The 24,070-nt window shown below is 46.5% G+C and overlaps 1 protein-coding gene across 1 annotated transcript in view; it reads right to left on the bottom strand.

Moving 5' to 3' along the window:
* Nucleotides 1-5,625: 5,625 nt before the first annotated feature.
* Nucleotides 5,626-24,070, bottom strand: part of LOC125438166 (kinesin-like protein KIF16B) — a 55,101-nt gene continuing 36,656 nt past the window's right edge. The window contains exons 12-16 of the mRNA XM_048506405.1: nt 16,116-16,296; nt 15,692-15,745; nt 14,179-14,463; nt 11,583-11,711; nt 5,626-5,724 (exon numbers count right to left, since the gene is read on the bottom strand). Coding sequence (XP_048362362.1) covers nt 5,626-5,724; nt 11,583-11,711; nt 14,179-14,463; nt 15,692-15,745; nt 16,116-16,296 — 748 coding nt within the window. The remainder of the gene's footprint in view (nt 5,725-11,582; nt 11,712-14,178; nt 14,464-15,691; nt 15,746-16,115; nt 16,297-24,070) is intronic.

Genomic DNA, 24,070 nt, shown 5'->3' with positions numbered 1-24,070 from the left:
GTACAGGCTAATCTGAATTCTCCACAGCTCAAGCGGCAGAGCGGGGAATCAAACCTGGTTCCTCCAGATTAGAGTACACCTGCTCTTAACCACTACACCTTCCACATTGCTGGTGTTATGGGCGCAGCACCTCCAGCAATCTGGAAATCTACAAAAAAAAAATTGACCCTCCCTCCATACCAGAGAAGAAGTCTGATTTTTTCCTTTTATTTTAACTTTTAAATAGAAGTTGTATATATTTATGGTATTAAAAGATGTCATTATACAATACTTTACATATATTTTATGAATTTCTGACGTTCTAAAATGTTTTGTGTTGTTTGCTATACCCTGTCCCACAAAAAGATCTCAGGAGATTTGTGAATCAATCCACCACTACTTCCTGGACCTTCTTTGTAGTAGAACGCTCCATGGGGATCCTAGTGCCCACCTTGTTCTGTCCTCCCCCCTTTTGAATGTCTGTGGGTATTGAAGGATCATCTTTCAGTGGAGCATTCATTATAAACATTATTCTGTTTATAAGGAGCAGCAGTGGCGTAGGAGGTTAAGAGCTCGTGTATCTAATCTGGAGGAACCGGGTTTGATTCCCCGCTCTGCCGCCTGAGCTGTGGAGGCTTATCTGGGGAATTCAGATTAGCCTGTACACTCCCACACACGCCAGCTGGGTGACCTTGGGCTAGTCACAGCTTCTCGGAGCTCTCTCAGCCCCACCTACCTCACAGGGTGTTGTTGTGAGGGGGGAAGGGCAAGGAGATTGTCAGCCCCTTTGAGTCTCCTGCAGGAGAGAAAGGGGGGATATAAATCCAAACTCTTCTTCTTCTTCTACTATGAAACATGGTACTTTGATACAAGATCATTTATGTTGCCTTGAATGACTATCAGCAAGACTTCCCTTTTTCTATAGCGTTGCCCGCCATTTTATGCCAAATTCCGGAACCTCTGTGCTGCCGCAGCCATTTTGAGACTTTCCCCAGAAGTTTCTTCAGCTTGCAGCTCATCCTCTGGCAAAGTAGAAAAATAAATGTATTGTCGAAGGCAACAAGGCTTAGCTACCAGTACTTAAAAACACCAAAAGCAAACCCCAAGGGCATGCTAAGTTCATGAACAATGGACTCCACCCAAACACAGGATTTGCATTCACCAATACGGCTGCTGCTGCAGCGTATGAAAATGTGAATCACCCTGGACTGACAAGCCCCACCCACAATACAATACTATCAACCACATCTTTGCATAACAAGTTCCACCCAAACACTTACTGATTGGTTCCCCACCCTGGGACATGGACAATATATACCCCAAACATTCCATTCTCTCTGGACACAGTGTGTAACAGACTTCCCTCTGTGATACACCTCTGAAGATGCCAGCCACAGATGCAGGCGAAACGTTCAGAACAAGATCCACCAGACAAACGGCCACGCAGCCCGGAAAACCAGTAGAACCAGTAGAAGCCCGGAAAACCAGTAGAACCAGTAGCAACCCGGAAAACCAGTAGAACTAGTAGAAGAATAAAGTTTGTTTATCCTGGTGATCCCAGACACATGTGGCTTTTTTCATTTTGTTTTGAGGGAAGGTGTCTTTGTAGCTTCGCAGATTGTATATTACAGGAACAGCCATTCGGAGGACTGGTCTATCACCCATTGAAAAGCATTGGGTCTACTCATTACTTTCAGTTGTGGGCGATTGCCGACCCACGATATATTAAAACCATGATGAGGAAAGTCGTGATGTGGTTGGGATAACCTTAAGTTTAAGGAGCATGTGACCCCCAGAGATCAAGCATGGTTGCAATTGCCATGCGGTCGGCATTTTGAGTAATCAAACAATTAAATATCTGATATGTTGATTGTCATTCTTTAACAACATTGTTCTTTTATTACAGCCAATGTGGTGCAGTGTTAGAAGTCTTCTCCTCCTCCTCCTCCTCCTCCTCCTCCTCCTCTTCTCCTTCTTCTCCTTCTTCCCATCCTTCTCCTTCCTCTCCTTCTTCTTCTCCTTCTTCTCCTTCTTCTCCTCCTTCTCCTCCTCCTTCTCCTTCTCCTCCTCCTCCTCCTCCTCCTCCTCCTCCTCCTCCTTCTCCTTCTCCTCCTCCTCCTCCTCCTCCTCCTCCTCCTCCTCCTTATTCTTATTCTTATTCTTATTCTTATTCCATTTCTTCTTGGGCTGTATTCCCCTTGAGGGGGTTAGCATTGACATTTTCTTTGCCAAATAGCTCATTAGGTGTTAGTGTTAAGTGTGTCGGACTAATATCTGGGAAACCCGGGTTCAAATTCCTACTCACGCCATGGAAACTCGCTGGGTGATCTTGAGCTAGTCACATGCTTTCAGCTTAACCTTCCACACAGGGTTGTTGTGTGAGTAAAAATGGCGGAGAGTTTTGGGTTCCCGTTTGGGAGGGAGGCGTGGTATAAATGAATAAAATAAATAAATAAAATGAATAAAATAAAATAAACTAGAAAGGCAGTTTGCAGGTTATAAACGTGTGTGACCTGTGTTTCAAAAGTTTGTAGTAACAAATATGTTAGTGGAATTCTAAATCAGCTTGTGTGTTGCTCACAAAGTTGTTTGGCTATCTCTGTAAGTGAATTCTCTAACCCACTGTTTCTCAGATACTACATTCATTGTCAGCTACTTATTCTCCATTTCCGTTTCTTTTTTTTCCCTATCTCCCTTGTCTTTCTCAATAGTCAACTTTACTGTTTCTCTCCTTTTCCTTTCCCGCACTTTCCCCTTTCAGTTCCTGCAGTCAGTTGGCTGATCTGTGCCAAATTTATCCCATTACATTTCGCACTTAAACAGGAGATGTGCCTGCCTTCTATTTAGTCATGCCGAACTTCCACAAATTTGATCATAGTTGTCTCAGCGTTCAGCTCCTTTGCACATAATCTCTTTCCTCGTTCGGTGGGTTACCTTTTCTAATCCTTTAAAAAAACCTTCCTTTTCTGGTTTATCTAATTTCCCCTTCTTATTCTTGTGTTCTCGCCCCTGGTTTATCTAATTTCCTTTTCTTATTCTTGTGCCCCCCCCCCCTCCCCTTCACAGTTTAACATGCCTACTTATCTGTGCCACAAATCCCCACCATCATCACCGTAAGAAGTTCTGCGTGCTTGCTTCTCCAACAGATTGCTACCCCCTCTTTGTTCGTTAACAATAATAGCAATAATTGTGACTCTGAGGCCAATCAGATAAAATAGAAAGTGGCGATTTAAAGCTTTAAAGCATCCCCAAAATTCTCAACCCCTGTGTGTCTGCCCTCACAAACATCTTGCATTTGACACAGTGAATGTTTTTATGGCAGAAATGTTCTTGCCTTTTGCTTTGCCTAGTCTCTGAAGGTTTAGCGGATTTTCTTCAAGCCAGCCTGCCTGCCTGCCTGCCTGCCTGCCTGCCTGCCTGCCTGCCTGCCTGCCTGCCTGCCTGCCTGCCTGCCTGCCTGCCTGCCTTCCTTCCTTCCTTCCTTCCTTCCTTCCTTCCTTCCTTCCTTCCTTCCTTCCTTCCTTCCTTCCGTCCTTCCGTCCTTCCGTCCTTCCGTCCTTCCTTCCTTCCTTCCTTCCTTCCTTCCTTCGGGGGGGGGTGGGGGGGGGGGGGGGTGGGGGGGGGGGGGGGTGGGGGGGGGGGGGGGTGGGGGGGGGGGGCGGGGGGGGGGGGGGGGGGTGGGGGGGGTCCTTCCTTCCTTCCTTCCTTCCTTCCTTCCGTCCTTCCGTCCTTCCGTCCGTCCTTCCTTCCTTCCGTCCTTCCGTCCTTCCGTCCTTCCTTCCTTCCTTCCTTCCTTCCGTCCTTCCTTCCTTCCGTCCTTCCGTCCTTCCGCCCTGCATGTTCGCTATAGTTTGTTTTATTATCAGGATTGTTTTATTGCGCTTGTGGAAATGGTAGAATTTGCAGGGCGCCTGCACTGTTTCAGACTTCAAAGAAGTCAGTTGGGCAGAGATGCATTGATCTGCACTCTGCGTTTCAGGGCAAAGCCAGCCGATAGCAGCTTCCGCATCAAGTCAATATTCAACATGTAACTCAGCAATTCACTTTATAACCTGATAGACATGCCATGTGAATTCATCCCAGTGTGCCTGAAAACCAGACAAAGCCAATGCAGAAGATCTTTGACGACAGTGGAGGCTTGGCTTCTATATGGTAATACATGAAAATCTGAGGCTGTTGCCAAATTCATAATAACAGCCATTAGCTATCTATTGTTTACATACAAATACTGGGCTTATTTTAACGCAGGCCGTTGAGGCACAGCTTTCCATTTTTGAATTCTGTAATTTCTGCCTCTGCCTGTAATATACCCATGTAATGAGTCCTGAATGCTGATATTATTTTTAGTTTTGTTCAGGGCAACTCAGTTTATTTAAAACTCAGTCACTAATGCAGTTTACTTGCATCACTGCAGTTTCCCAAACACCTTACAGCCAGCGTGGTATAGGGTTAGCAACAGGTGGATTCTAATCTGGGGAACAGGGTTTGATTCCCCACTCCACCTGAGTGGGAGAGGCTTATCTGGTGAACCAGATGTGTTTCTGCACTCCTACATTCCTGCTGGGTTGCCTTGCACTAGTCAAAATTCTTTGAAACTCTCTCACCCCCCACCTATTTCACAAGGTGTCTGATGTGGGGAAAGGAAGGGGAAGGAGTTTGTAGGCCACCCTGAGTCTCCTTACAAGAGAGAAAGGTGGGATGTAAATCCAAACTCCTCTTCTTCCTCTTACATCGTTAAGAGTTTGTCTAACTCAGGAGTCTCCAACAAGTTGCCTGTGGACACTGTGCACCCTGCTGACCCCTTTCCTCCAAGTGTTTTGAGAAAATGGGCAGGGCTGTATGCCATTGGAGATTTACTGTATATACTAGTATATAAGTCTAGTTTTTCAGCCCTTTTTTAGGCTGAAAAAATGCCCCCTCGACTTATATGCGAGTGACCCGGCCCACCCCAACACAAGCGGCAGGAGAGCGGTGGTGGCAGCAACCCAGCCCACCCCTTCCCCACCTTTAAGTTAGTCTTGCCTGTCTCAGTAGTGCTGGTTAGATTTTATAAAGTAAATAAATAAATATCTTCCTTGGCCCTTTTTGCCATTGGCCTTTGGAAGGGGTGCCTCCTTCCCTCCACCTCCCCCAGCCTATCAGGTCCCCCTTCTACTGTTTTTGGTCCTTTGGACCACCTACAGGGTGTTTGTTGTGTGGGGGAAGGGCAAGGAGTTTGTTAGCCCCTTTGAGTCTCCTTACAGAAAGGGGGGATATAAATCCAAACTCCTCCTCCTTTTTTCTTCTTCTTCTTCTTCTCCTCCTCCCCCCCCCCTCCCGGGTTTCCTGGGTCTCCCCTGGGCTCTGTAAGTGGCTGACTGTCTACTCTGAGTTGGCCCCAGCTTGTCCCCTCCTGCATGTTCCCCTCCCTGGGGCATCTAGTATATTTTCCCTTGTGGCCCCGCCCTCCTGGCTTCCCACCTGTGCTCTCCTTTCCCACCAGGGCAAGGCCAAGCCATTGCCCATTTCTGTCCCCTTCACCCCTGGTTGGGATTCTTCCCCACCCACCAACTTGCCTCCTGCGCTCCGGGGCTTCCTTCCTGCAGCACCCTTGCCACGGTTGCCGCAGGTCTTGCCTCCCGCCTGCCTTGTTCCTAGCACATTCTCTCAGGCTCTCATCATGTCGGTGTTTGCCAGGCTGTCTCCCGCCCGCCCCCGGGATTTCTCTCGCCCCCTCCGGTAAGGGCCCCAATGCCCAAAAGAATGCTTTAATGGAAGGTTTGTGGGTTTTTCCCCCTATCAATAGCCACTAACCTGGATAGCTTTAAAAGGGGTGTAATGTATTGTATGGTTTTAAGAGTCTGCAGCTGTTGCACTGTAATTGGTAATTAGTAAGTGTGTTATATTGAGCACAGCTGCAGAGTGATTTTAAGCTATGTGTGAGTAGCAGCTATGGAATAAAGTACTATGTTTTGTTCCTCCGACTCCTGTTTCTTGAGACATGACAATTGGCGACGAGGATAAACTTATGACGAGTCTAGCAAGTTTTGTGAAGCAAGGACTGTGAGTAAATTATGGCCTTTCAAGGGCAGCTGGAACAGTTTAATTTGGAGTTTCCTTTGAAGTGGCAGAGTTATGAGGCCCGATTGGAATTTTATCTTCTGGCAAATGGCATAACAGACCCAGAAAGGAAAAGAGCCGTGTTTTTGAGCCTCTGTGGTGAAGGGGTGTTTGACCTCGCCTCAGCATTGATAGCGCCAAGAGACTTATCAGCAACACCGCTTGTAGAAATACTGACTGCATTAAGGAACCATTTCATTCCCCAACCGTCAGAAATAGCTAGACGGAGTGTTTTTTATAAACGTGATCAGGAGGGGACTGAAAGCATTGCAGATTATGTTGCAGTCTTACGGCGGTTGGCACAACAATGTAATTTCTCCAATTTGGAAGAAATGTTAAGGGATCGTCTGGTCTGTGGCCTGAGAGAGGCACCATTGCAAAAGTTGCTGCTGGCAAAGACAGACTTGACTTTTCAAACGGCATACCAAGAAGCCTTGAATTTTGAACTTGCTGCAGCCTCTACTCGGGAGGTGCGACAAGCCAGGAGCCCACAGAGATTGCAAACAGCTGGCAGTGGGACTGTAGACCCGGGTAATGGTGAAATTCAGAGACTGCAGCATGGTGCAATGAAGATGGGAAGACCACCACAACAGAGGGGGAGGATGTTAACAGAGAAATGTATGAGTTGTGGTGGGCCCCATGAGAGAGAAAGGTGTAAATTTAAAGAGGCACAATGTTTCTGTTGTAAACGTTGGGGGCATATTGGGAGAGTGTGCAGAGAAAAAAGGCATCAGGGACCAAGAAGACATGTTCCCGGCTCATCTGCTACACACTCTGTGGATGCACCTTGCTGTCCCCATGTAGCTGGCTTGACTGGCCAACCCCCACATGAGCAGTGTGATGGTGTTTACGCAGCTGATGTAATTAACCACGTGCAACCCGAGATTCAGCGTAAGTTGTCGGTGACTGTGAAGATCCAGGATGTCCCTTGTGTGATGGAAGTGGATTCTGGGTCAGCATTCTCCATCGTTTCATGGGACACTTATAAAACATTTTGCCCACAGGGTGATTTGGACATTCAATCTTGTGACTTACCACTTACGGATTATCAAGGACATAGGGTACCTGTGGTTGGCATGTGTAATGTCCATGTAAAATATCATATGTTTGATGGATGTTTGAAATTGTTAATAGTGGAAGGAAGGCGGACGAGCCTCTTGGGGTTGGACTGGTTTGGGAGGTTGGGAATTGCAATTACTGGAATTCATGAGGTTAGCAAGTTAACATGGGAGGTGCTAGTGGAAGAATTTAAGAGTGTGTTTGCTGAGGGACTGGGGCAGTATAAGGGTCCATCTATATCATTGTATCTTGATCCTTCAGTACCCCCAATACGTCTAAAATCACGCCGTATTCCATTTGCTTTGCGCTCTAAAGTGGATGCAGAACTAGATCGGTTATTGGAACAGGGAATATTGGAGCCAGTGGTAAATGCAAAGTGGGAAACTCCAATTGTGACCCCCCTGAAGGCCAATGGGGATGTGCGCATTTGTGCTGATTATAAGTGCACAATTAACAAGGCATTGCAGAAACATCCGTACCCAGTGCCAGTTGTCAGTCAGTTGTTAGCAACATTGGCAGGGGGAAAGGTTTTTGCAAAATTAGATCTAGCGCAGGCATACCAACAGCTGGAAGTGGATGATGCCACTGCAGAAACCCAGACTATAGTGACTCACAGGGGGGCATTCAGAGTAAAGCGGCTGCAATTTGGAGTGAGTGTAGCTCCTGGGATATTCCAGAGTTTGATGGAAGAAATATTAAGAAACTTGCCGGGAGTCATACCGTATTTTGATGATGTCTTGATAGTGGGTGCAACTGAGGAGGAACTGATGACACGGGTACGGAAAGTACTGCAGTGCTTCTCAGATGTAGGGTTGCGTGTCAAGCGTGAAAAATGTGTGTTTGGAGTAGCGCAAGTAGAGTTTTTGGGATACATGGTAGATGCAAGGGGAATCCACCCGACATCAGCAAAGGTGAGGGCCATCCAGGATGCCCCAGCACCACAGTCAAAGCAAGAGCTACAGGCATTTTTGGGATTGCTAAATTTTTACCATTCATTCTTAAAGCATAAGGCCACAGTGGCAGAGCCACTGCACCGTTTATTAGATAAGCGGGCAGTGTGGCAGTGGACAAGTCAGCATGAGAAGGCATTCCGAGATGTCAAAAGATTGTTGTCATCAGAAGGTGTATTGGTTCATTTTGATGAGAGGAAGCCATTGATTTTGACGTGCGATGCCTCCCCGTGTGGAGTTGGAGCAGTGTTGAGCCATCAATTGGAGGATATGCGGGAAGCTCCAATTGCGTATTATTCTAGGACGTTGTCTGCAACGGAGCGTAATTATGCGCAAATAGATAAGGAGGCATTAGCAATAGTGGCTGGGGTTAAGAAGTTTCATGATTACGTGTATGGGCGACCATTTGTGATTGTTACAGACCATAAGCCGCTGTTGGGATTATTTTCCTCAGAGCGCCAGACACCACAGATATTGTCCCCTAGAATGCTGCGGTGGGCAATGTTTCTGAATGCATATGATTATGTCTTGCAGCACCAGTCGGGAAAGAAAATTGGGCATGTAGATGCGTTGAGTCGCTTGCCAGTACAAAGGGAGGAGGAAGATCACTCCCCACTTTTGGAGGTTTTGATGTTGGAATCATTATCAGAGCCTCCAGTGCAAGCGGCAGAAATAGCAGAGAGGTCAGCTAAGGACCCAGTGCTTGCCCGAGTCTTGAATTGGGCATGGAAGGGTTGGCCATTGGGTAAGTTAGAGGAAAAATTTAGACCATTTGGAATGAGGCAGCACGAGATATCTGTCCACAAGGGGTGCTTACTGTGGGAAATAGAGTAGTGATCCCAGCAGCTTTAAGGATTAGGGTGCTGGAGGCCTTGCATGTAGGGCACCCTGGAATAGTGAGAATGAAGGCATTGGCCCGTAGTTATGTGTGGTGGCCAAAGATGGATAGCGAAATAGAAGAATGGGTGGCCAGGTGCAGGGAGTGTCAGATAACGCGACCTGCCCCACCTCAGGCCCCTACCTATCAATGGGAGTCCACAAAAAGACCGTGGTCAAGGGTACATATTGATTTTGCAGGGCCTTTCCAGGGCCAGGTGTTTCTCATTGTAGTGGATTCATATTCCAAATGGCTAGAAGTAGTGCCAGTAATGTCAATGACATCACAAACAGTAATTAGGGCACTGCGTAAGTTATTTGCAACCCATGGCCTCCCGGATACGGTGGTATCGGATAATGGGACAGCGTTTGTATCTAAGGAGTTTAGAGTATTCCTGGCTAATGGTGTTATTCGCCAGGTTACCTCGGCCCCTTTTCATCCGGCTACGAATGGGCAGGCAGAAAGGATGGTGCGTACAACAAAGGATGCATTGCGGCGAATAGTAGAGGGGGATTGGCACCGTCGGTTGGCGAATTTTTTGTTAACACAGCACATAACACCGTGCACAGCCACCGGGAGGAGTCCTGCGGAGTTGCTAATGAATCGGAAACTTACGACGTTGCTGGACCGAATGCATCCCGATTCAGTTGATGATCGTCCGCGAAAAGAAGACCAAGTGTTGAAAGCACCTCGGACATTTGATAGGGATGACACGGTGTATGTCCGAAATTATGGAGCAGGTCCGTGTTGGGTCCCAGCAGTTGTGAGGCAGCCAACAGGGCCCTTGTCTTATAGGGTGGAAACTGAAGAAGGGCAGGTGATCCGCAGACATGTTGACCAAGTAAGGAAGAGAGTGCCAGGTCCAACAGTAGATCAGGAACCCCAGGTCCTTGAGGAATCTAGGGCGTTAAGGGGGCAGATGGAGCTGCAGGATGAGGAAGCAGTAAATAGTCCAATTGTCCCCGAGGAACCTGGGGCGTTAAGGGCGCAGACGGAGATGCAGGATAAGGAAACAGCAAAGGGTCCAATTGTTTTGCAGAACCAGGAACAAACACAGACTCAGGAGCCAGAGCGGGAGCTGAGACGATCGCAGCGAAAGAGAATCCCACCAGATTATTACAGGAGTTAGGGGGAAGGGGTGTAATGTATTGTATGGTTTTAAGAGTCTGCAGCTGTTGCACTGTAATTGGTAATTAGTAAGTGTGTTATATTGAGCACAGCTGCAGAGTGATTTTAAGCTATGTGTGAGTAGCAGCTATGGAATAAAGTACTATGTTTTGTTCCTCCGACTCCTGTTTCTTGAGACATGACAAGGGGCTTGGATAGATTTATGGAGGAGAAGTCGATTTATGGCTACCAATCTTGATCCTCTTTGATCTGAGGTTGCAAATGCCTTAGCAGACCAGGTGCTCGGGAGCAACAGCCGCAGAAGGCCATTGCTTTCACATCCTGCCTGTGAGCTCCCAAAGGCACCTGGTGGGCCACTGCGAGTAGCAGAGAGCTGGACTAGATGGACTCTGGTCTGATCCAGCTGGCTTGTTCTTATGTTCTTAATAGCAGATTCTTTGGGAGGCAACTTCATCTGATACCGCGAATGTGTGAAATGTAATTAGCCATCTATGATTGGCGTTTTAAAGGTGAAGTTAATCCATCCAAGTTAAATCCTAGCACAGGCCAGTAAGCTTTCAAGCGCCCAGCAGGCAAAATTAATGATAACCCATGAATGCAGACTAATCCCGAGGCCGGCCTTTTGTCCGTTTGCCAGAGATTAGCGAGAGGTGGATAGAACCACAAGATGTGGCCGGAGTCCAAATTCCTTCAAGCAACATTTGCTGGCCCCGGCTGAAGCCAGGCCATTCTCCGACGAGTGCTGCATTTTGTTGACATTCTTGTTGCTATGGCACAATGCCCTCTTATGCCAGCTTGTGGCGTGGAAAGTAAAGTGGGAATGCCCGTTGGCTTCCATATGTTGTGTTCCTGCGCAGTGCGTTCTAAAGATACCTGGCCTTCTGAATGTACTCCACCCAGCTCTACTATCCATCCTACTTCGGGCTGTCCACTCTACTCCATCAAACCCTACTATTCACCTGCAGGCCAATGCACCTATAGCAGTGATGGCGAACCTTTTTGAGACCGAGTGCCCAAATTGCAACCCAAAACCCACTTATTTATCACAAAGTGCCAACCCGGCAATTTAACCTGAATACTGAGGTTTTAGTTTAGAAAAAACAGTTGGCTCCAAGGCGTGCGTTACTCTGGAGTAAGCTTGGTGGTGGTCGGTGGCTTTGCTTTGAAGCAACTGTGCAACTCTTCCAGTGGGTGAATCATGACTCAGAAGTAAGCCCCATTGCCAGCAACCAAGCTTACTCCCAGGTAAAGGATTGCTCTTTAGTTCTTTGCGTGAAAATCAGTGGGGTTTCACAGCGCTTAACAGGGTTACCTACACTGCTTCCCCAAAACTAGGTCTTAGGTTTAATGCTAATAATTGAGCCCAGCGGCCCAGGCCAGCCTAGATGGGGGTGGGAGGCGAATCTGTTTGCGCGTGCCCACAGAGAGGACTCTGAGTGCCACCCCTGGCACCCGTGCCATAGGTTCGCCACCACTGACCTATAGTGTACCATCCTGGTCTTCTGTTTAGGAATTTCTGTGAGAGCGTAAATTGGATCGGCAGTCTGTCCGCGGCGGTCAAGCTCTGTCATTTCTTGGAAGTGCCGTAAATCCGGGTGACAATGACCGTATTCTGTGTGCTTTTTAAACAGGGGGAGAAGGTCAGTGCTTTAGCAATGCCTTGCCTACGGATGGTTTCACTGCCCCTGTGCTGTTTCGATATGCTCTTTCAGTTTTGGACAAAGTGTTGTGGAAGCCATAGTGGGGAAGGAGATTGCTGGTGGAAAAGCTGTACCTATTTGTAGGGGTTTTCATTTGCTCTGAACTGCCCGTCCGCGTTGAGGCCTACTTTCCCAGGTGGGCAAAGGCTACATACTCGATATATATCTAATACTTTTTTCAACAATGTGCTTTTGAGAATTCTCCTTCCCTGTAACTTGGAATATGGCTGCATCCCATTTCCCTTTGTTAATCATAGTGGAAAGTGTCATCACAACTGACTTTTAGTGACCCTGCAGGGTTTTCAAGGCAAAAGAGGTGGTTTGCCATCACCGGCTTCTGCGTGGGAGCCCTGGTTTTCTGCGATGGCCTCCCATCCCAAGTACTAACCATAGCTGACGCTGCTTAGCTCCTGAGATCTGACAAGATCAGGCAAGCTTGGGCCATGCAGGTTAGAAGAAAAGTGGTTTGCCATTGTTTGCCTGATCTTCCTTAATGGTCTCCAAGGACATAGGGAGAGGAAACTGTGCCCGGGGCACGACCAGCCCGCCCAGATCCGCCCATTCCCCGATCTGCCCACGGCCCTGGGAGGGGGGCCTGGAGGGCGATTTTCCGTCCCATGTGACGCCAATGGTGTGCACCCGGGCGCATGGCCCCCTCCGTCCCGTTACAGCTTCGCCACTGGTGATCTCCCATCCAAATGCTAACTAGGGTCAACCCTACTTAGCTTCAAATCAGATCAGGCTAGACTGGACCATCCAGGTCAGGTCAACGGTTTACATGACCCCTTTATTTTCTTCAGAGGAACTGAGAGTTCCCTCGAGATGAAGGAAGTAGCAGACCTTATCCAACTAACTAGGATTGGTACATTCTCACCTGTAGCGCTTGGGGAAGGGTTTTGGAAGGCATGTTGGAAAATAGCAGTTGGAGGTTCGAGAACGGATAGAATAGATTCACTCAGGATCAAACCTAGCAACACTGTCTTTCATTCTACATCTGTTTAAAATCAGGGCTGTGTTCAAGCTAGATAAACACATACACAAGGAGCAGCAGTGGCGTAGGAGGTTAAGAGCTCGTGTATCTAATCTGGAGGAACCAGGTTTGATTCCCCGCTCTGCCACCTGAGCTGTGGAGGCTTATCTGGGGAATTCAGATTAGCCTGTATGCTCCCACACACGCCAGCTGGGTGACCTTGGGCTAGTCACAGCTTCTCAGAGCTCTCTCAGCCCCACCTACCTCGCAGGGTGTTTGTTGTGAGGAGGGAAGGGCAAGGAGATTGAGTCTCCTACAGGAGAGAAAGGGGGATATAAATCCAAACTCCTCCTCCTCTTCTTCTTCTTCTTCTTCTTCTTCTTCTTCTTCTTCTTCTTCTTCTTCTTCTTCTTCTTCTTCTTCTACTGAGGCCTTAGAATACCTCAAATTTAAGAGACTACATAACTTTATCAGAAAACGGCAATTTAGTAATTTTAGAGGCGTTTTTGTTTTTAAACGCTTCTGATAATCAGTGATGGCAAATTTTTTGGGCTCGGCAGGTCAGACGTTTGGAAAATGCCTAACTTGGCTCTGCTGGCATGTCAACCCCCACCCCCAGAGGAGAAACAATCCCTTATATATTCATTTATGTTTTTAAAAAATACAGTCCAGTCACGTGTGGTGCTATGTATTAAATACAGAAGCATCAAATAATTACAAAAATCACTGAAGCTCAGAGAGAATATTTGTTGTTGGGCGATGGCGAACACTGGCGTGATACTGTACTTTATTTAGCCTGTGCGTAAATTTAATTCCGGCTGCAATCCTAAGAGCGTTTTCCTGTGAGTAGTGCCCATTCAGTAAAATTGACTTATTCCTGAGTAGACCTGCTTAGGGTAGCTTTTTAGGGTCCCCCCCCCTTTTTTACAACTTTCAGCTGTACCCTCTCCCCCCACCTTACCTCAAAGACCTAGTTATTTGCCCCCTCAATATTTGCTTGGGTCAAACTTTCAGTGGCCTCGCTCATTTTTGTTGTTGGGATGCATATGACTTTTGTTTATATTTCGTATTTTATCTTGTTTGTTTTGCAGTGTTCAGAAGTGGTGTTGGAGAATTTATGGTGTAATATACAGACAGCCTTGATGATTTTTTTAAAAATGCATCTTTTTCAATCTCTAAAATGGCAGCTTTTCATTTTCAAAAGTTGTGCCTGTTTTTAGGTTTTTTTACCACTAGATGCCACTGCAGGCAGAGAAATTTTCTTAAAGCCCTGAACTGATTCTTTGGAAGGGAGAGAGAATGCTTTCAAGGTGTATTTTAATGGTGTTCCTGGGGGAGGTGGGGGGAGAGTCAGCTATTGTAACAAGTTAATACTTTTCTCCAGGCACAACAGGTGATTTTGCCATTGTCCGTTACGATACGCAAGTCTGTGTGCGAGGGTGAAATGTCAGTATTGTATGCTCGAAGTCCACTTATCGGTTTTGTAATGACAAAATTCATAATGCCATTCTCCCACCCGCAGCACTCATCATGGCCGACCAGTTCATAAAGCGGCAGGCTGACGTGGTTGGACGTGTCCAGCCCTTTGTGGACGGCACGTTGGGGTTCCGTTTGAGCAGGGGGCGGGGTGCCCTCCAGAATCGCATTTTGTATGATCGTGTTAATAGGGCAATGGGTGAATTTTCCACCTAGATACAGTTTCTTTTCCCCAAGTTCACACAGGTGGAAGATATATTTCCATGGAAAATCCAAACGTAGCCCTAGTCACATGACAGGTTCCATGGAAAATCCAACCCTAGTCACATGACAGGTTGACGGTACAAATTGAGTTCGGCACGGGAAATGCTTGCTGTCCATTAAGTGGAGCAGACATGCTCGCATGTCATGCAAACATCATATCAGTGTCATGTTTGCTGAAGACTTCATTTTTTTGTCTTCATAGAGACTAACACAAAGGATAGATCTATCAATGATTGCTATCCATGCTGACTAAAGGGAACCTCCATGTTCAGAGGCAGTCAACATTTGAATACCAGTGCCAAGAGGCAACATCAGCAGAAAGCCTCGGCCTCTCTGCTCTGTTGTTGGACCTCCAGAAAAAATGGTTGGTCTCTGTGTGAGACAGGATGCTGGATTAGGTGGGCCATTGGTGTCAACTGGCATTGCTTATCTGATGTTCTTATCAAGGGAAGGTGTTGGTCTTTCTGCCCAGGTATTGGCCTTCCAGAGAGATTGGTTGGCCACTATGTGAGATAGAATGGTAGACTAGATGCCCCCCTGGTCTGATCCAGCAGGGTTCTTCTTATCTTCGTATGAAGGCCTCGGTCTCTACATCCTCTTGTTGGCCCTCCAGAGGAACTGGCTGGCTACTGTGTGAGACAGGATGCTGGACTAGATAGGCCACTGTTCTAATCCAGCAGGACTCTTCTGATGTTTTTACAAAGGCCCCGATTTCTATGCCCTGTTATTGTCCCTACAGAGGAACCGGTTGGCCACTATATTTGTTGGACCCATCAGGGGTCTGCAACCTGTGGCTCTCCAGATGTTCATGAACTACAATTCCCATCAGTCCCAGTCAGCATGGCCAATTGACCATGGTGGCAGGGGCTGATGGGAATTGTAGTTCATGAACATCTGGAGAGCCGCAGGTTGCGGACCCCTGGACCAGATGGACTTTTGGTCTGATCCAGCAGAGCTCTTCGGAGTTCTTAATGTCCAATAGTTCCTTTCTGGGAAACATAGTTACTTAACTTGACAGCTTGTCTAATTCATAAATTATGATTTCCTCCTGCTTTTCAAAACAAGATTGAATATTAGACCAATTTTTTCTAAAAAAATTTTGTGAAATGGATTTCATTTCTGTTTCAGTTTATAAACTCTTTAGGCTTTGCAGTGGAAAAAAATCAATTGTACACGTGCATTTTTGTACTGTTTTGATACGCTTGAACTTCTGTGTATAGTCCCCCGGGGAGATAGAAGCCACCTAGCCAAGTAACAAAAGTACAGCTTCTCTTTGAATTGTGTCTACTCCAGTCTTTCCCAGGGCGCCTTTGTCTACCACAGAGAACTTGTCTGTAGGGAAAGCAGCGTGAAGAAAAGAGTAGGATGACTCTGAATGATTTCATGAGACATTCTCTTTCTTTTGAGTAGAACTGTGCTGGATATACGATTACATGACTCAGAAAGTAGGTGAATATTCCAAAACAGTCCTCTAGACAAGCACCTGGTGCTAGTACTGTTTAGATATATAGCTTTTTGCACAGGTTTGGTATCTTGTGGTCAAGTGCACGTTACCTTTGGGTCAGATTCTCAGTTGCACACATCCCTTCCCCTCCAGACCTTTTAGAACTCACTGTGCCGCAGATCAGAGAATCTGCACGGTTTACAGGAGCAGGCAAAGCACGATTTTCCCCCTGCCTTTGCAGGGAAAGCGAAGCAGAGTGGTATTCATTTTGCCTCCTTTGGCTTTTCTGCTCCTCCCCACTTTCCGTGCAGGAATAGTGCCACCAGCATTTCCAGAGGTCAATAGGACTCCTTAAAAAAAACAACCCACTTTCAAGCTATCCAAAGAGCAATAGATGGAAGAAATGTCCTTTTAAAAAACAAAATTGTAAACAGATGGCGAACAACCACACAAACCTGAAAGCATTCTCCTCAGGGGGCAGGCAGAATGGTGGTTAGGCTTAGGAGAAGCAGCGGGGCATCGCCCACATATAAAGAAGGGAACATGGGTAGATCATACTGCGACGCACACAGCTGCATTAAAAACTGTAGGTCGGGGTGACCAACCTATGGTGCTGCAGATGTTCATGGACTACAGTTCTCATCCCAGTTGGTCATGCTGGCAGGGGCTGATGGGAATTGTAGTCCATTAATATCTGGAGAACCATAGGTTGGCCACCCCTACTATAAGTGCACAAAGGACCTATGATTTGGTCGATGTGGGTTTTCTGGGCTGTGTGGCCATGGTCTTGTTCCTAACATTTCGCCTGCATCTGTGGCTGGCATCTTCAGAGGTGTATCACAGTTTCGCCTGCATCTGTGGCTGTATCTTCACAGTTTCACCTGCATCTGCATCTCTCTGTGATACATCTCTGAAGATGCCAGCCACAGATGCAGGTGAAACATTAGCAACAAGATCTACCAGAACACGGCCACACAGCCTGGAAAACCCAGTTGAATCTGACCATGAAAGCCTTTGATCTATGATTTGTTGATTGACTATCCTTTCAGCATTTTTAAAAACATTCCTTACTACACTGAGCCTGTTGAAGGACATATCTCCTTCCATACGCCTATGAGCACCAGCTTGAGTGATCAGGTAGCTGTCTGTTGGCTATCCCACAACTCACACTGACCCATCCAGCATCAAACTGAGCGGGGGCTTTTCTGTTGTGGCTCCGGCTCTGTGGAATGGGCTCCCTGAAGAAGTGGGGGGGACTCCCTCCTCAGATTTCCAGGAGGTGCCTTGGATTTCCAGGAGGTTTGCCAAGCCTTTTAATGGGGTTTGAATGGCAGGTGTCTTTTAAAGACAGGGGAAGATCGATCTGGCGTTTGCTACTTTAGCTTTGGTTTAATTGGGGATGTTGTAGCTACTATTGTAAGCCACACATGAACTGCGAAGAAAGGTGGGATGTAAATACTAAATATATATTGTATGCAGACAGCATCGCGTTTGTGTGAGGATTTGGGGCAGAGGTGGGATTCAAATAATTTAACAACCGGTTCCGGTGGTGGGATTCAAATAATAACAACTGGTTGTTTTATAAGCACCATTTTAACAACCGGTTCTGCCGAAGTGGTGCGAACCTGCTGAATCCCACCACTGGTTTGGGGGTAGTCTACAATTTTGGGGCTATAGAGAACGGGGACGGCCCTTTGGGGTAAATACAGTTTGTGTGCGCGCATGCTTGAAGCAGCCATAGGTTGCAACAAAAAAGACCCTTCGGCTATTGTCGAGGGGTTGAGGCTATTTCATCGGTTCCTTCATTCTGTCTTTGCAGCTATTAGAGTTCCATCGCTTGCTTTGGTGTCCCTTGGAAATACAAATTCAGGCCGGCCGGCTCCGAGTAATTTTATGGGGAAAAAATCTTCTAACAAGACGCTGCACTCAGAACTGACTTTGGGGGATTTGGTAATCAGGGCAGCAAGACATAGTTTGAGATCCGTTTATGCCGATCTGTGTCCTCTAGCTCTTAACAGCAAATAAGGTGCCCCGGCCACCTTAAAGGCTCCTCAGCAGCCTGGGTTGTATATTAGAGACACGTAGCTCAGTGCCTTCTCTTTGCATCTATGGTCAACCTGCTTTCACTCCTTCTGTTTGGATGTCTGTCAGGAATGAAAAGGGAGGCTTGTCGGCGGAAGGCTTCCAACCCACAGATGCAGCACATTCTTCCCATCTGTTTAGAAGGGAGAAACCGAGCTCATAAATTTATTTATTTATTTATTTTATATTTTAGATTTATAGGCCGCCTCTTCCCCGAAGAGGAACATACAACATGCGTGGAGAACATGGATCTTTTCTCTTCCATATGCCCCTGTGTAGCAGCTATGATCATCAAGAAGCCATCTGTTATTTGTCCCCAGGACAAATAGGACGGCCCGTCTGGCATTGACCAGAGCCTAGGCCTTTTCCACTGTGGCCCCAGCTTTGTGGAATGGGTATCTGGAAGAAGCAAGGGAACCCCTTCCTTGTAGATCTTCAGGAGGTGACGCAAGACTTGTCTATTTGCCAGGACTTTTTGAGGTTGGTTCAGTAGCATCCATCTGTGAAAGATGGTTTATCATTTTATTTTGGTTTTAATGAGATTTTTTTTTTAGAAGCACATACCCCGCCTTTCCCTCCTTTAAGGAGTCTCAAAGCCACTTACAAACTCTTTTCCCTTCCTCTCTTTACAACAGACACCTTCTGAGGTAGGTGGCGTAGGAGGAGCAGCAGTGGCGTAGTGGCTAAGAGCAGTGGCTAAGAGCAGGTGCACTCTGATCTGGAGGAACCGGGTTTGATTCCCAGCTCTGCCGCTTGAGTTGTGGAGGCTTATCTGGGGAATTCAGATTAGCCTGTTCACTCCCACACACGCCAGCTGGGTGACCTTGGGCTAGTCACAGCTCTTCTGAGCTCTCTCAGTCCCACCCGCCTCACAGGGTGTTTGTTGTGAGGGGGGAAGGGACAGGAGATTGTAAGCCCCTTTGAGTCTCCTGCAGGAGAGAAAGGGGGATATAAATCCAAACTCCTCTCCCTCCCTCCCTCCCTCCCTCCCTCCCTCCCTCCCTCCCTCCCTCCCTCTCTTCCTCTCTTCTTTCTTCTTCTTCTTCTTCTTCTTCTTCTTCTTCTTCTTCTTCTTCTTCTTCTTCTTCTTCTTCTTCTTCTTCTTCTTCTTCTTCTTCTTCTTCTTCTTCTTCTTCTTCTCTCGTTTCATTCTCATTTGCCTCCCTCCCAAAAACAAAAACCAAATTAAATGGTCACGTCTTTTATTTTCCATCAGTTGCTGTTTTGGTTTCTCGGGTTGCAGGCCCCCTGTATCTTCCAGTACGTTACCACCGAGATTTCTGTTGCTGTACAGATGGCTACACTTTGGCAACGTATTAAAAGCTGTTAGAAACTGAGCGTGCATTTGGAAGACAGGTGCCTTCCAGCTCGCTGGCCATTTCATAAAATCCTCTGCTTCACCTCTGATGCTAGGGAGCAAACTGTATTCACGCAGTGGAAATTTTGGGTGTTTTTGTGTGTTTTTCTTATTAATGGAAACTCTGTTGACATAGAGGTTACGGGGGTGGGGTGGGGAGCGAGACATTAATTTAGTTCACATCACTGAAAAAACAAAGTCCGTGTCTTCTGTAGAATCCATTTATTGTCCGTTAAGGGTTTTGTGGGCTTTTGTAATGGGAAAATATTAATGAAACATTAATTGCTGCAACATTCGCAGATATACAGCGAATAATTTCTGCTCTCTGTTAACTAACATCAGTATTTATAAGACTAGCCACAAGGCTTCACAGCAGAGGATGAAAGCAATAAATAAAGGCACTTCTTAAGAACCGTAACTGGCATATAATTTCCATATAGGTAATTTCTTCTTTCTCTCCTCCTCCCCCCCCCCCCCAATAGAAAGGCATCATTAATTGCCATCATTTTAACTCCGAAGTGTTTGTAGTTGCTCATTTTTAATTGACATTCACTCTATTGATGTCTGTGTGGGCTGCTTTGGCGCCCACCTGCATTTTCACAGTAAACTGTTCACAAACAGTGGTGTGTGGGGTAGGTTGCCCGCCCGCCCCCTTCTCTTTCTGCACAGCATTTAATTGGTTTTCATGACAAATGAGGATAATATGACCGAAAGGACTGAGAGGCAAAGAAAAATCCGGCGAGGAAATCTCTTAATAGCAGAGTGTCCGCGGATATGCCTTTGAACATAATTTTCTGTAATGAGCAGTCTAATATTTAAAATATCTTGTAGAAAACCAAATTTGGATCCGGAGGACTTGTCATCGGGGAGACACAAATGATTTTCTAATGTGTTGTCAGATTCGATGTGCAGTCGAAGGCTTTCACAGCCAGAATCAACTGGCTGTTGTGGGTTTTCCAGGCTGTGTGGCTGTGGTCTGGTAGTTTATGTTCCTGAAGATGCCAGCCACAGATGCGGGCGAAACGTTACGAGCTAAAAGCACCAGACCACAGCCTCGCAGCCCAGAAAACTCATGACAACCTGTTGTCAGAAGAAGAAGGTTGGATTTATATCCCCCCTTTCTCTTCTGTAAGGAGATTCAGAGGGGCTGACAATCTCCTTTCCCTTACCCCCTCACAACAAACACCCTGTGAGGTAGGTGGGGCTGAGAGAGTTCAGAAGAACTGAGACTAGCCGAAGATCACCCAGTTGGCGTGTGTGGGAAGGCAGAGGCTAACCTGAATTCCCCAGATAAGCCTCTGCAGCTCAAGCAGCAGAGGGATTTATATCCCCCCTTTCTCTCCCGTAAGGAGACTCAAAGGGGCTTACAAACTCCTTTCCCTTCCCCCCCCCCAACAACCCCCCTGTAAGGTAGGTGGGACTGAGAGAGCTCCGAGAAGCTGTGACTAGCCCAAGGTCACACAGCTGGCATGTGTGGGAGTGTACAGGCTAATCTGAATTCCCCAGAAAAGCCTCCACAGCTCAAGCCGCAGAGCTGGGAATCAAACCCGGTTCCTCCAGATCAGAGTACCACTACGCCACTGCAGAGATATCCTGATACACTGACTCCGTCCCACTGGCTGCGCTTTGCATCTAGATCATAGTAGACCGTAACGCGCACGGAGGTTCCCAAGTAGCTTGTTAATTGACTGGCCCATATAAAATAACAATACAGTTCAGACGCTAACGTTGCATTGGCCAGGCATGCTAATGTGGTTTAGCTCTAATTAATGGGTATCTTGTCAGTTTGGTAAAAAACATCAAATCTGTCAAAATAACTTCCCACAACAGACTTTGGTACTAATTGTCTTGTCAATCAAAAGGCTCTTGATGGTTTTTTTTCCTGAATTTTTAAAAAAACCATTTTGCCTTGAGTTTCAGCCTGACAGGGTTTTGAGGAGCAAGTTAATTCTTTTTTAATGAGGCAGCTTCCCATGCTTTTTGAATGTGTGTGCGTATGTATATGTATGTTTTTAGATTTCATCGCTCAGGCTTTGTCTCAAGTGCTGCGGTATAAATTATTCCAATTTTTATCAATGGTGACCTTGAAGCCATAGTGAAATTCAGTTGGGGTTCCAGCTTTCCCCAGGATTTAGACCAGGCGTCTGAATTTCTGAATCTGAGGGCACCTTCCGACACAGGATGGTAGACACAGACACTAGGTGGCTGCCACAAAATGGCTGCCACAACTTACCTTCAGTCACACAGGGGAGATCCTTGTGCTGCAGAGGAAGCTGCTGCCAAAAGAACATTTTTCAAAAATCTGCACAGTCAGTTGAATCTCCCGTAGCCAATGAGATTCCCCGCTGGGCAAAAGCCCTCCCACTTTCTAAACCTATTCAGTAGTTGCCATGGCATCCATGCAGTGGCGGAGCTACAAGGGAGAAGAGGGTGTGCCACGCACCGGGAGCAGGGCTTTGGGTCATGTGGGGGGTAGAAAATTCCCCAAACCCCTCCCTCTTTCCCCGGGGCGCTCCCCCCCGGCGCTCCTCCCACACTAACTTTAGCAAACTGAGCAGGCTGGAGAATAGGCTTGCCTGTTCCCTTCCAGGCTGCAAACGCTTTGGTGGGAACTACATTTCCCAGGGTCTCCTGGGAAATGTAGTTCCCACCAGGTTGTTTGCAGCCTGGAGGGGAACAGGCAGGCCTGTTCTCCAGTCTGCTCGGTTCGCTAAAGTAAGTGTGTGTGGGGGTGCCGCAGGGGGGCGGGGCACGAAAAAGCCACAGTGCGCACCGGGGGCACTCTGGGCCAGCTACGCCTCTGCATCCATGGGTACCATGTTGGGGATCCCTGATTTACATTGTTGGTGTGCCAGTTCTCCTATGTATTAATGATGCTTTGTTACCTTTCCGTGATTTCAATACAGTGACTTGAATCCTGCCTAGAATTTTTGCGGGCACAAGGAAGGCGGAGATTTTCCCTGACTCCTTCTCTCATACCAGCCGAAAACATCCCATGAAATGTGGCTCCTGGGCGCTTCGAGTGACAGGTTCTTTCTAAAAACTTAGAGGACCCACCACTGTCCCTCTCATGAATGTGGGTACCCTGCTTGGTAAATGTGGGTACCCTGCTTGGTAAATGAGATCTAAATGTTTGTTTCCAAGATGTTCTTAGGTAGCAGTTCAAAAGGCTTTGCGCCACTTCTGGTCGATTCCCCACTGCAGAGTTGACTAGGTTCGACCCAGTTCCCTGAAAAGCAACTGACCTAGGTCGACTCCAGTGTTACTCCCCACAGCAGCCAAGTTCATCCCACCGGAGCTGAGCTCAAAGGGTGGGATCACCTCATCACCTTTTCTGCTCTTTGTTCCTGATTGGCTGTTGTGGCCATCGTGGCCATCGCCTTGTATACATCACCTTGTATACATCGCCTAGGTCGGCTCTGCCAGTGGGGAATTGACCTCTGTGAGCCTGAAGAGTACAGATCATGAAAGCAGGAGGTTTAATAAAACAACAACGATTTATTTACGTACAGGTCATGTGATGAATTCTGTTCAGAGCTGGCAGTTATCCTGGTCACAACTCCATCCTGTCCCAGAGGTGGAGTTAAACCACTTTGCTCTGCTACCTGGCAGAGCTACATATGAAATTATCTGCGTGTATTATCCCTGTGTATTGTGCATTGTCGTGTATGTGTATTGTTGGAGCCTATCATAGACTCAGCATCAGCTGAGACTCCCTGTCAAATATACCTGGGTCTTCTGGTGCGTAAAGTGTGAAATAGCCTTGAATTGATGTCCAGGCTGGTAGATTTTCTCTTTATAAAAGCCTCTGTGCTGTTCAGAACAGCTTTTATTCAAAGACCAATAGCAAAGACTCTTTCCATATTAATTTTTATTAAACATTTCAAGATATAAAAGACACGTTCTATACAGTGCATACCGAATATTGTAACATTATGATTCAACACTACATGCACAATGAACTTATAAAGCTAATACAAAGCATTCAAGCTAAACTTCCTGTATCCTCCTAGCAGTACTCTAGCAGTTTTTATCTTAATATTCTGCAGAAACAATATGCACCCTGTGTTTCAAGTTAATATATCTTGTCCGTGAGCAAAGAATCTTTATTGGGTTGGCTCTGCACTGTGTTGGCTTTTCAGAACCCAAAGTTGCTGAACCGTTTGCAGTTGGATCCGTTTGGCGAGTTAAACAGTGGACGGCCCTGGTTGCCTCGTATAGAAGACACGGGACAAGCATTTTCTTTTATCTTTATCTTTATTAACCTTTAATAAGCATAGATAGATTAAGATTTACACAGACACAATCTGCAGTCTCAAATATAGTTCAATAGCAAGAAAATAGTCCACATAACTTGATGGTTGACTTCAAGGGATTCAGATCACTTCAGATTTTTTTTAAAAAAGAAATAGCCAGAGCAAATGACAGTAAATACCCCTACACAGCAATGTAAAAATACAATCTAATGTAAAATTGCAATATAAATAGATCTGTTTAGCAAGTTAAAAGCAAAATAATACAGCAATAGGTATCCTACCATGCCTAAATATTAGACAGTGTGTATCAGTTAAATTGGAGAAGATACCTATCTTATAAGAAGTTCTACATTTGTTTTATGTATCATATTTGATATTTAAAGATTTGATTCTGTGCCAAATAATAATGAACCAATTTGGTTTAGTGTA

The sequence above is a fragment of the Sphaerodactylus townsendi genome, linkage group LG01, assembly GCF_021028975.2.
Source record: "Sphaerodactylus townsendi isolate TG3544 linkage group LG01, MPM_Stown_v2.3, whole genome shotgun sequence".
Lineage (NCBI taxonomy): Eukaryota > Metazoa > Chordata > Lepidosauria > Squamata > Sphaerodactylidae > Sphaerodactylus > Sphaerodactylus townsendi.
This window is presented reverse-complemented; position numbering and strand designations above follow the sequence as displayed.